Genomic DNA, 13,014 nt, shown 5'->3' with positions numbered 1-13,014 from the left:
TTTTTTTTACCCTTATTCTATAATACCCTTTCCTTTACCCTAAGTCCCTATCCCTATTATTTCATCTATCACATTTAAGAAATGATCATATTTAAAGCTCAAGGGAATGAAGTTCAAATTAATGGAAAATAGAATTAGTCGTGATGATGTATTTTTTTTTTTATACCGTTGGAGTGTTGGTGGCATATATTTGATCCCTTACTTTAGTTTCTTTGCATGTGCTTGTTGACACAATTTTTATGTTATAAACGGTGTTCGTCTTATTTTAGCTTCTTTTGGTTCATATTAGTTAGGCGTGTTTATAGCGATATACTTTCCATGGGATCCCGCAAATTTTCTTATTGGTGTAATCGATAAGCCCCAAAAATCGATAAATCGAAATCGAAAAAATTGAAACCTTATTGAAACGATAACGATAAGCATATGTACAAATCGATAATCGATAAGTAATTATCGATAAGGGTCAAAATCGAATCGATAAATCGAATGCACACCCCTATTTTAAACTAAACCCAAACATAAGAGATCATTTTTGTTATTTTCACGCATTTAATTTTATGACACGGGTACACAGGTACTGTTGCTCCCAAACGCACACGCAAGTATACGTGGCCTACAAATAATATAGGATTGTAAGTTCAGATATCGTACCCACTACGGGACTTGTGATTTAACTATAACCTAAAATTAACCCAAATAATTAATCTATTCAAGCGAATTCTAAAGTACGAATATTTAACTAAAGCTAATCTAGAGTAACAAATTAAGAGATTAACGAAAACAACGACAAGCTTAAAGACGAATTCAATGTGAGTGAATATTCTAGAGATATGGGTTGGCTAACAATCCCGTTGAGTTTTCTACCTAAATTGTCTAATTAATTTATCTAGTTTATTGATTGACGGGGTTAATATTGCTCGTAGCCTTCTCCCGAAGTACAACTCGCCTATTCAAGCTAACCTAACACCTATATTCCTATGAAATTAGGATTAACAAGAACGCATTTATAATTCCCGTATAATAACCAAGCAAGGCGATTAGGTATATTCCTATCCTAACCGCAAATTCGCTCCCCCTAAGAGTTAAGATCTTGCTCTACTCAATCTTATATGCAATCTAGAATTCCCTCTCCCGAGTTCAATCCTAGATTCGTAGATAGTATTCAATTGGTGATCAAGCAATCAAATAGTTAAGCGCAAGATTGAATAAATAAACCAATATGATAAAATAATAAGAACAATTCAAGCTTCAAACTACAACGTTCATATAGCACCCAAAACTATAGAACAAAGAAACTATGAAATTAAAGGAAGAGAAGAGAAGAAAAACTAGTTAGAAACCTCCTCCAAGCGTGGTGTGTGTTCCCCCACGTAAATTCCCCTTCAAAGTATGTTAGATCTCTCTAAAGTGGCGTCCTCTCCCCTTAAAAATAGGTTTAGTCTTGCTTTTATACGTGTTGGGTAGGTCTAGGGCCGAAATAACCTTGTCCCAGGCGAAATTGGAGAAAATTCACGTCACCGGCGCCCTGGCTAGCGCCAGGCGCCCTCCACGGTGCTCCAATATTTTTAGCTACTGTTTTTGGCGCCACGGGTAGGGCTGGGCGCCACCTGTGGCGCCCAAATTCGCATGTTTCCCGATTTCGTTCGTTTTGGCTCTAATTTTGCACGTTTCACCCCCAATTGCTCCCGAATCATTCCTACACATAAAAACACTTCAGATTAATATAAATCATAGCATTTAACATCCCAAATTCACGAAACAAAAGTAAAATATGAGGCGATATACATATAAATATATATATTTTAAGCTAAACATCAACACCCCACATTTAGACTCTTGCTCGTCCTCGAGCAATGGGACTATCTAATAAACCCCCAACTACGTACAAGTCTCAATTATAGAAGAGCACCTTAACTTTTAACCATACACTATACCCTTGACTATGATTAATACCGGCACACAAGCATGAACAAAATTTCACATTCTTCCCTTTTAAGCATGCCCAAGTATAACATTTCAAATAAATCAATTCCAACAACCTATTTGTCACCACCCACCCTCAAAATCCGACTTGCAACCACTAAGCACCCTCAACTCATACACTTACCCAACAAGAAAGTTTACCACATTACCAATCATTCATGAGATCATGTTCCCTCACCAACAAACAAAAGAGTGAATATAGATTAGTCCACACATTCAAATATGCTTTTGAATTAAGATTGAGGACATCACACAATTGAACAAAATTCGCTCACTCTCACAAATAATTCATATGCATCCCGTGATCGTACCATAAGCTTGCCCGTAGTGTATATCTCTACTAATTTAAGCTAGCCAAATCTAGGATCAATTAGGACTTTAAGGTTGTAATGTAGGCTAAGGGACGGGTGTGATACATTTAGAAACAGTGACTAATCCTCCTAAGCACTTTAATACACTACATTCACAATTCGAGCACATATTCTTCTCAACCAATTCACTTGCCACAATCCATATGCACATAGCCCTTACGTTCATTCAAGCACTTCTATACTCCCACTAGCACAAATTATTAAGAATTGGAGGTGTGTATTTTTTCTACATACTTTCACTATCATTTTTTTTTCTTATCTTTCAATTTTTCTTTTCCTTTCTCACACACTCCATACATTAAAGTTCATCGGCTAGTGACCTTTGATTTCAACTTTAGTGCACCAACAGGCCCTTTCATGGTTCCCCTCAAAATCTACTCCCCAATCTCTAACCTTACTTCTTTTAGCGACTAAGTGCCTTAGGAGGTAAAGGTTCTGTGACGACCCAACCCGTCGTCTCATGTATTACAGCCCTGTTTTCCCCATTTATTGCTCTTTCATGTTTTATTATCTGCAACGGGTGAGTTAGAGTTGAATTGAATCAGTTTGGATAGGAAATGAGACACTTAGTCTCTTTAAGGAAGGTTTGGTTTGAAAAAGTCAATCGGACATTGACTTATTAGTTAGAAGGCTCGGATGTGAATTCTGATGATTCGGTTAGCTTCGGGAGGTGATTTGTGACTTAGGAGTGCGATCGGAAGTGAATTTGGAGGTCCGGAGTAGGATTAGGCTTGAATTGGCAAAGTTGGCATTTTGGCGAATTCCGGTGGATAGGTGAGATTTTGATTCGAGGGTCGGAATGGAATTCCGAGAGTTGCAGTAGCTCCGTTAGGTGATTTTGGATATGTGTGCAAAATTTCAGGTCATTCGGAGGTGTTTTGGTCGGGTTTTTGATCGAATGCGTAATTCGGAAGTTTTTAAGAAACTTAGGCTTGAATTCGATGTGATTTGATGGTTTTAGCGTTGTTTGATGTGTTTTGAGGATGGGAACAAGTTTGAATGAGGTTTTAGGATGTATTGGTATTTTTGGTTGAGGTCCCGGGGGCCTCGGGGTGAATTCGGGTGGTTGAACGAGAGTTTTGAAGTTTGCTTCAGGTCTGTTGTTGCTGTCATCTGGTATTTCCGCTTCTACGGAAATGGATCGCAGAAGCGGGTGAAGGAGCGTAGAAGCGGTTCGTGGCCTGGTGAGGAGATTCCGCAAAAGCGGAATATAGTCCGCAGGAGCGGACTGTCAACCGCAGAAGCGGTACTGAGTGATCCGCAGAAGCGGATTTTGGGACGTAAAAGCGGAAAATTGCAACTTTAATGAAAACCGCTTAAGCGGACTTCTGACCGCAGAAGCGGTCCCGCATAAGCGGAAAAGGGACCGCAGAGCGACTTGGAGAGCTTTGGGCGAGGATTTTCGAGGGATTTGACTGAGAATCAATTGGAGGTAAGTCTCTTGTCCTAATTATTCGAGTTTATGGTAGAAATTACATGTAAATTGTGGAAAATTCATCAAAAACGGGTCAAGCTAGGGCTTGGAAAGCTGTGATGTAAAAACGGATTTTGAAAGGGCATTTGAACTCCGATTTCGGTAAAATTGGCATGTGTAGACTCGTGGCGAGACGAGGAATCCAGTGATGTAAGTTTGAGAAGTGGGCCCAGGGCTCGGGTTTTGCCAACTTAGTGAATTTTGGTGTTTTTCGAGTCTTTCGATTGGGTTATGTTTCTTTAGCCTATTGTAATGTATTCGTTGTGGTTTTAATCAGATTCGGCGTGCGAAGAGGTTGATTCGAAAGGCAAAGGCATAGCGAGCTAGACATGTGGCCGGCTTGAGGTGAGTAATAGATGTAGATGATGACCTGAGGGTTTGAAACCCCGATATATCACATTTTGACGCTATATTGAGGCGAGACACGTACTCTATGACGAGTGCGGGGTCGATTGTGACTGGGGATTGTGACCTAGTCCGTTCTCATTGATGTTCGTACTGTGTTCTTGACTAGAAATTGTTTGGTAATCATCCTACTTGGATTTTATGAATATGTTTGGGGCTTTGTGCCTATCATGTGCATCCTTCAGGGATCCTTATCACTGTTTCCATGATACTTAGCATATTACATGATATCAGTCCTGAGTTAGACACTGCCTTGAAATGTTTAGTAAATAAATAAAGGTTTACACACTTAGCTCTATAATTCCTAATAATTGAAACTAAAAATGGACAATTTGACTGTGCCCGATTGGCTTGCATGCATATATATACCTGGACTGAGTGTGGATCGGGTTGCACGCCGCAGCGAATGTTACGATGATATTGCGCTTGGGCTGTAGGAGCCCCTCCGGAGTCTGAACCCCCACAGTGAGCGCGGGTACCCAAATGGATCGGGTTGCGCGCCGCAGCGGTCATGTGCATTGCATTGCATTCATGCATTTATACCTATTTGTATTATTTGTCTTGGTATTGTTGTTGTTCCACCGTTTTATGTGCTGAATCGCTGATTATAGCTTTATATTGTAATATTTCGGGATTTCTTACTTTCAGCCATTATATATATTTATTACTCACTGAGTTGGAAGTACTCACTTACTCCCTGCACCATGTGTGCAGATTCAGGTGCTCCGGAGATTTAGTGGAGCTGTTTGCCGTTTTCGTGAAGTTTATTTTCAGGAGTTGTTGAGGTAGCTGCCTGACGTCCGCAGGACCCGACTCCTCCCCTATATATTACTCGGTTACATCTAGAGGCTCTAGACTCGTGACTCCAAATCTATTGGGGAATGTTTGGATATTCGTTATTATATTCCGTACTATTTTATTTAGATTCGGATTGGAACTTTGATATTTGCTATTTTAATCGTATTATTTGTTAACGGATTGCGTATTTGGGTTGAGAGTATTTAATTTGGTCGGGCTTGCCTAGCATTAGTGTTGGGCGCCATCACGATCGGGATTGGGGTCGTGACAAGTTGGTATCAGAGCCTAGGTTACTATGCCTCGCGAGTCATGAGCCGGTTTAGTAGAGTCTCGCGGAACGGTACGGGGACGCCTGTACTTCTCCTCGAGAGGCTGCAGAACCTTTAGGAAAACTCCATATTCTTGAAATTCGTGTCGTGCGGCTTTGTGATTCGAGATCTAAATTCCTGTATTCTATTCTCTCGCAGATGGCGAGAACTCGTGCTACCGGACGCGATGGTCGACCACCAGTACCACCCACTAAAGGCCGTGGACGCGGTCGTGGTCGTGGTCGAGGTAGGGCAGCAGAGACAGCACCTGCTGACCCACCAGCTGCCACAGTTCAGGACCAGACTCCGGTTGTCGATGTCCCAGCAGCACCTGTGCGGGCACCAGCAGTGCCTATTGCTATTCCTGGTCTCCAGGAGACCTTGGCACAGATACTATCAGTTTGTACTGGCCTGGCTCAGGCGGTCTCAGCTTCTACTGCAGCAGCTGCTTCCCAGACCGGGGGAGGACATCAGACCCCTGTTGCTCACACACCTGAGCAGGCTGCCCAGGGATTTCAGACACCGGAAGCAGCCATAGCTCCTCCAGTTGCTCCAGTTGCACCAGCTCCAGTCTATGAGGTTCCAGCTATGCGGACGATGAGCAGCGTCATCTTGAGAGATTCGGCAGGCTTCAGCCTCCGACATTCAGCGGTGCCGAGGGCGAGGATGCCCAGGGTTTTCTGGATAAGTGTCAGCGTATGCTTCGCACTGCAGGGATCTTAGAGTCGAGTGGTGTGGCTTTTACTACTTTCCAGTTCTCAGGGTCTGCATTCACCTGGTGGGAGGACTTCGAGAGGCGTAGGCCGGTTGGTGCAGCGCCCCTTACATGGCAGCAGTTCTCCACACTCTTTCTGGAGAAGTACGTACCGCAGTCTCACAGGGAGGAGCTGCGTCGTCAGTTCGAGTGGTTGGTTCAGGGGGACATGTCTGTGACCCAGTACGAGTTGAGATTCACGCAGCTAGCTCGGCATGCCACTTGGATGATCCCGACAGATCGGGAAAGGATTAGGAGGTTCGTGGATGGCCTCAACTATTCACTCCGCATTTTGATGACCAGAGAGAGGGTTATGGGTGCCTCGTTTGAGGAGGTAGTTAACATGGCTCGAGAGATTGAGACGGTTCGCCGTCGGGAGCGTGAGGAGAGAGAGGCAAAGAGGCCTCGAAGTTCAGGTAGTTTCAGTGGTGCTCCGTCTAGGGGCCAGTTCCAGCGTGGCAGAGGACGTTCCTTCAGGCCTCCTCAGTCAGGTCGTCCAGAGTACAGTGGGGCCTCTTCAGGCCGTGGCCATCAGGGATTTCAGCAGGGCCAGACTTCACTTAGTGCCCTTCCAGCTCAGAGCTCTACACCTGCCTCTTCAGCCCAGGGTTCTTCAGCACCGAGGGGTTTCCATCAGTCCCCTTCTCCAGCGTCGGGTAGTTGTTACGAGTGCGGTGAGTTCGGTCATATGAGGAGACAGTGTCCTCGGCGTCGTGGTAGTCAGTCTCAGCAGAGGGATCAGCCCTCATCTTCTGCTCCTGTTTCATCAGCACCCGCCCAGTCAGCTAGGGGTGGAGGTCAGGTAGCCAGGGGCCGCCCCAGGGGTGGAGGCCGGACTGGCGGTGGTCAGGCTCGATTCTATGCTCTTCCAGACAGGAAGGACGCCATTGCCTCAGATGCTGTTATCACAGGTATTATCTCGGTCTGCCACAGAGATGCCTCGGTCTTATTTGATCCCGGATCTACCTATTCCTATGTATCTTCATATTTTGCTCATCACCTGGGTACTACCCGAGGTTGTCTTGCTTTGCCTGTTCACGTATCTACCCCGGTGGGTGATACTATTATTGTAGATCATGTAAAACGCGGTTCATTACCGTGTTTTATATAGCGGTCTTATCAGCTACTATAGTTTTATATAAAACGCGGTTCATAACCGTATTTTATATAGAGTGGTAAGTTTTTTTTTACACCTAAAAAAGTATTTTGAATTTAAAAGAATCACATTTCGGTTCCGGACTCCTCCCGATCGCTTTCACTGAAGACAGGAGTGGTAGACTGGCTTTCAAATTTTGGCTTTACTCCTTTGATTATCATTACCACAATTATTCTTCTTTGACCTCCTTTTACGACGGCTGTGCTAGCTGTTAACTACCCAACTAGTTGCAGAAAATTTGTAGTTGATTCATTAATTTAGATCAACTTATGCACACACCTCGACTATCAGCTATCAATCATATCTATTATGTAATAAAATCTTATTAAGAGAAAATGATATTTGGTCTAACTCAACTATAAAACTTAAATCACGAAGTGAGGATTCTAAACAATATAAGGAGATATATAACTGTTGATCACTAGCTCAATCAACCCTGACAAATTAATCTTTCGCTCCATCAGTTTTAATTATATATTAAATTATATAAAAATAAAATCATCAATTTTATTCAACAGACATTACTTGTTTAAATCATTTATCATTTAGAAATCCTAAATTTAATGGAATTAATATTGATATCACTGTCTCTGTGTAAATTGTTGGTATGGTATTATTTAAATTTGGTAATGCAGATTCAATTATTTTTTTCCAGTCCCTTTTTCTTCTTTACTTCTTTTGTCTTTTGTGAAAGATAAAGTATCCCTCATTCGTTGTCAAAAGTTTTCTTCTTCTCTTTATATTGAATTACTCTTTGGTAGGCTTGTAAGTACTTCCTCCGTTCACTCTTACTTGTCCACTATACTAAAAATAGATTTTCACTTTTACTTGTCCAATATACTAAATCAAGAGAAAGACAATCTTTTTTTCCCCCTATTTTACCCCTATCATTAATTACTCATTTTCAAAATTATGTCCCAAGACTTTTGAAATGCTATCATTATTAGAGGTTATATGATGATAAAATACATACTACAATTATTATTTCCTAAGGGGCGTGAAAAGTTCAAAGTGGACAAGTAAAGGTGAACGGAGGGAGTAGCTAGTAAAAGGGAGTGGCCTTGCGCACAATAGAAATTGGTCCTGGAGGCAAAACAGGTCGATTTGCCCCCTGCGCGCGAGATATAGAAGTTTTCAAAGACAGAAAAACACCTTCATCTCTTCTATTCTTTTTCAACCGATTGTGCATCTGGAGGTGATGTGGAACCTTGGGTAGCGACTGGTCTTAATAATTTTGCACTCAGTCAGGCTAAAATCGTTTTCAAGGCAGTGACTTGCAACTATACAGTATTTTTCGATAAGTATTTTTTTGTTTCCTTCTTGTTCTTGATTAATATTATCTACTAATTTTTTTTACGTAAATGATTTTCTTTTACCTGAAAATTTCCCTTGAAAGTGAGAGAGAGATAGGAGCTGGCAGCCAAGAAAAACAAAATAAGGTTAGCTGGAATGGAAATCATAGGAAACAAACTTTGTGTTTTTGTGTCCGTACATGCCGGCGGCCACAGGTTATAGGAAAACAGACTTACTAGGACTTTTGGCGAAGACTCTCAAACTTGTTTCAACACGTTTTGATAACCTCGTACACCTGGTTCCTAATTTTCTTCTGCTATATTTTAATTTCTTTTTGTGAAAGATCGTCTTTTTTATTACTTCTGCTTTGGTCTCTTTAGGTCAACCAACTATTCATATATTAATTTGAACTTAATATTTGTATTGAAATAAGAACCACAATAGCCTAGACAAGGAGATCTACATCAGGATACATGCTAATATCTGAGTTAGAACAAAAAAAAAGAGGAAAAGCTCTAGATATAAAAATAATTTTATTTTTTTGGATTATTGAAAGCTAAATGTTTGTTTCTTCATTTCATTTTTATAGAAAATAGGATCTTTATTTTCTTATGGTTATAATTAGAATCAAAGGCGAGGTCGATAGTTGTTTCACTGTCGTTGCTATACGAATAAAAGACGTATATATGGTCACAGAAATTTAACATTTCCCACCATCCCTTCTAAGAGAAAAATAGACATGGAAAATATTTTGTAATTTATTTTCACAATGAAGAGACAATTCCTGCACTAAATTAGACTTGGTTTAGGCGTAAAAAGATACTAGACACAATTTTAATGTAATTTTCTTAAATTTTTGTAACCTAATATAATTCTGAATTTTACCTTAAAATTCAACCCTAAAACAAAGGTTGAAACTTCAAACGAATTAAATCAAACGTGTTCCTCGTTTACTCAAAGGGACAAGTACCTATTGAACAAAGAAAAGTAAACGTAACATATTAACCCTATGAATACACAACAAGAAAATGTGCATGCACCAATCACATCATTTATTTTTCCACTGAACTAAAAATTCAGAACGTTAATTATTGAGAGTTTCATGGCATGACAATTGCCTATAAATACTGCACTAACTCAGAATCAATAGATCATCAAAGTTTTCCTCATTCAATTCATTTTTCATAAACCCTAATTTTCTCTTATTATTTCTTTTACTAATACAAAAATGCCTACTACAGTCTCAATTCTTTCAAACATCACTGACTTTGTAGTAAATGAAGGGCATGGAGTGAAAGGTCTTTCAGAAATGGGACTTCAAACATTACCTAAGCAATATATTCAGCCAATCGAAGAACGAATTACTCCTACCACTGTAATTCTTGATGATCAAATTCCAGTCATTGACATGTACAATTGGGATAATGAAACAAAATTAATTGGTGAAAAAATATGTAATGCAGCTGAGAAATGGGGTTTTTTTCAAATTATAAATCATGATATTTCCCTTGATGTTCTTGAATCTGTTAAGGAAGCGACTTATACATTTTTCAGACAACCAGCAGAAGAGAAAAATAAGTATTCAAAGGAAAATTCATCGAGTAATAACGTGAGATATGGAACTAGTTTTACTCCTAAAGCAGAAAAAGCATTGGAATGGAAAGATTATTTGAGCCTTTTTTATGTTTCTGATGAAGAAGCTGCTGCTCTTTGGCCTTCTGCTCTCAGGTTTGCAACATTCAACATTTCCTTTATTTCTCCTAAATTTAGCCAAAAATAAATACTTAAGAAGAAAACGAATGTAAATAATTTTTACGTTGTTAGTTTATTTTAACTTATGATAGCATGTTAATTACCATTTATATCAGGTTATTGATATCAGTGGCGAAGCCACATGTTCAGAAGGGGTGGTCAATTGACTACCCTTGGTCAGAAAATTATATCGTGTATTTAGGTAAAATATTACATTTTAGAGATATATAACATATATTGAGCACAATTTGTTTGTGAATTTTTTTCATTTCTTTCAAATTTAAACACCCTTAAAAAAATTTCTTATAATTACCTCAAATGTGAACTGATTCTGTAAATATTTTTTACATCATATGATACAAAACTTAAACTTCTGAGTGCTCTATAGAAGCAGACTTTCTCAAGTCTATTTCATAAGTGGGGACTGAACTGTTGAGGTATTATTGTCGTATGTAATAATTAAAGTTAGGGTTAAGTACGATGTAGACCCTTTTTCCTGCTGCTTCCACAATTATCAACAGGGAAATACGTTTGTGTCTTACTTATTTATTTATTTATGTATTTAATTATAACAGTCTTACTTTTGATAACACGTAAGATATCAAGTATCAACAAATATTTAAAGTTTGTAAATCTTACTTCAGTCATAAAATATATTACATGGTTTTTTTTCCTTCTTTATATGTGATATAACTCCCCGGTTTCAATTTACACTTTCTTTATTAGTATGTTCCAAAAAGAATGACATATTTTTACTATTGAAAATAATTTAATTTTAAATTCTTCATTTTATCCATTTTACCCTTAATGAGAAACTTTATAACTACAAAATGACATAGCCCCACAAAGCTTTTATCCCATAAACTTTTAAGACCACAAGTTTCAAAAGTCTTTTTTTTAAACTCCGTACCAAGTCAAACTACCTCATCTAAATTGAAACGTCAAGAGCAGGGGCGGACCTAGAGCATTGAATATGGGTTCCCGAGAACCCACTAAATCTTATGTAGACCCTGTATTTATATTAAAAAATTCGCTAAATATTTGAAAATATCTAATTGTGAACCCAATTATATTGCATATTAATTTTAAATTACGGTAGGAACCCATCAGGGGCGGATACAGTGTTGTGACTACGGGTTCAATTGAACCCATAACTTTCGACGCAGAGTAAAAAATTTATATGTAAAAATTCACTAAAATTACAAAAACAAAGTAGATATAAAAACCCATAACTTTAAAAATATAATGGGTTCAATGCTAAAAACCTTAAAAATTGAACCCATAGGATTTAAATTCTGAATCCGCCTCTGGAACCCATAAGTCTCAAATCCTGAATCCGCCTCCGGGCAAGAGTACTAATCTTTTCATCATTTTTTTTTTACAGGGAGGAAGCTTTGGACTTCTTGAAAAATTCTGAAATTGTGATCAAGAAGCTGTTGGAGGCACTTATGAAAGGACTAAACGTAAAAGAAATAGACCAAACTAAAGAATCACTTCTAATGGGTTCAAAGAGGATTAACGTTAACTACTATCCAAAATGCCCTAATCCCGAATTAACCGTCGGAGTAGGTCGTCACTCTGACGTTTCAACATTAACAATTCTTCTTCAGGATAATATAGGAGGACTTTACGTGAAAAAACTGGACAGTGAAACTTGGGTTCACGTCCCACCAATCAATGGAGCTCTGGTAATTAACATTGGCGATGCTCTTCAAATAATGAGCAATGGACGATACAAGAGTATTGAGCATCGAGTTATGGCTAATGGCAGCAATAATAGGATTTCTGTGCCAATTTTTGTAAACCCTAAACCTAGTGATGTAATTGGTCCTTTGGCTGAAGTGCTAGAGAATGGAGAGGAACCAATTTACAAACAAGTTCTTTACTCAGATTATGTCAAGCATTTCTTTAGGAAAGCTCATGATGGGAAAGACACTGTTGATTTTGCTAAAATCAAGTAGAACTTATAGTGGATCTGCTCGAAGAATAAGAAGTGCTTATATTAAGCTAATGTATTTTTCTTTCATGTATTTTTAGTCACGATTATTCAGCAATTTAAATAAAAAAGAGATAAATATAGTTTGAAGTGTCATACTGCAAATTATAGGAGAATATTTTTTGGGATTAATTAGGTGTCTGAATTTTGGACTGGATAAAGTATAATTGAGCTGCTGATTGCAAATTTAGTCCAATCTGCCAAATGCTATTGAAACTAACTCAATCTCATCACCTCTCTATTTATACTATTATTTAACTAGTCTTAATGTGTGCGTGATGCGCGTGTACCTTGTTTCGATGAGTGATATTTTTTAAACTTACATAAATATTATACTAATAATTATGGTTGAGTTTTAAAATAAGAGTATAAGCACCTGAAATTAATGAAAAAAATAATTGAGCACAATAAAAAATTTAATATGAATAATTTATTTGTATCAATAAATTTTATAATAATAACAAAACTTCAAAATTAATCTATTTACGGAATGAGAATGAAAGAGAATAAAAGCTTTTTAAGATATATTTCATGCATATAATACAAAAAAAAATTATTTAAAGTAGAGGTACTTTTATAAAATACATATATATGCTTGAAAACTTTACTCTATTATTTTGTTCCAACATTACATATGCCTCAACACTATTTTTTATCTTTTACTTTATAAAGAATTTATTTATTCTATATATAGAGTAAAAAGAGAAAAAAATATATAATATTA

The 13,014-nt window shown here is 38.2% G+C and overlaps 1 protein-coding gene across 1 annotated transcript; it reads left to right on the top strand.

The window, feature by feature from the left end:
• LOC109235784 (feruloyl CoA ortho-hydroxylase 2-like) lies at positions 9,702-12,467 on the top strand. Its single transcript, XM_019402034.1, has 2 exons — positions 9,702-10,270; positions 11,679-12,467. Exons 1-2 carry the CDS (start codon positions 9,771-9,773, stop codon positions 12,253-12,255), a joined length of 1,077 nt encoding a protein of 358 aa, XP_019257579.1. The 5' UTR covers positions 9,702-9,770; the 3' UTR covers positions 12,256-12,467.

The sequence above is a fragment of the Nicotiana attenuata genome, chromosome 12, assembly GCF_001879085.1.
Source record: "Nicotiana attenuata strain UT chromosome 12, NIATTr2, whole genome shotgun sequence".
Classification (NCBI taxonomy): domain Eukaryota; kingdom Viridiplantae; phylum Streptophyta; class Magnoliopsida; order Solanales; family Solanaceae; genus Nicotiana; species Nicotiana attenuata.
The sequence above is the reverse complement of the archived record's forward strand: the minus strand, read 5'-3'. Positions and strand labels throughout refer to the sequence as shown.

Bases quoted from the DNA above. Each gene is read 5' to 3' on its own strand.
- LOC109235784 (XM_019402034.1), top strand. From the start codon at position 9,771: ATGCCTACTACAGTCTCAATTCTTTCAAACATCACTGACTTTGTAGTA. The intron at 10,271-11,678 runs GTTTGCAACATT...TTTTTTTTACAG, and splicing joins CTTTGGCCTTCTGCTCTCAG to GGAGGAAGCTTTGGACTTCT.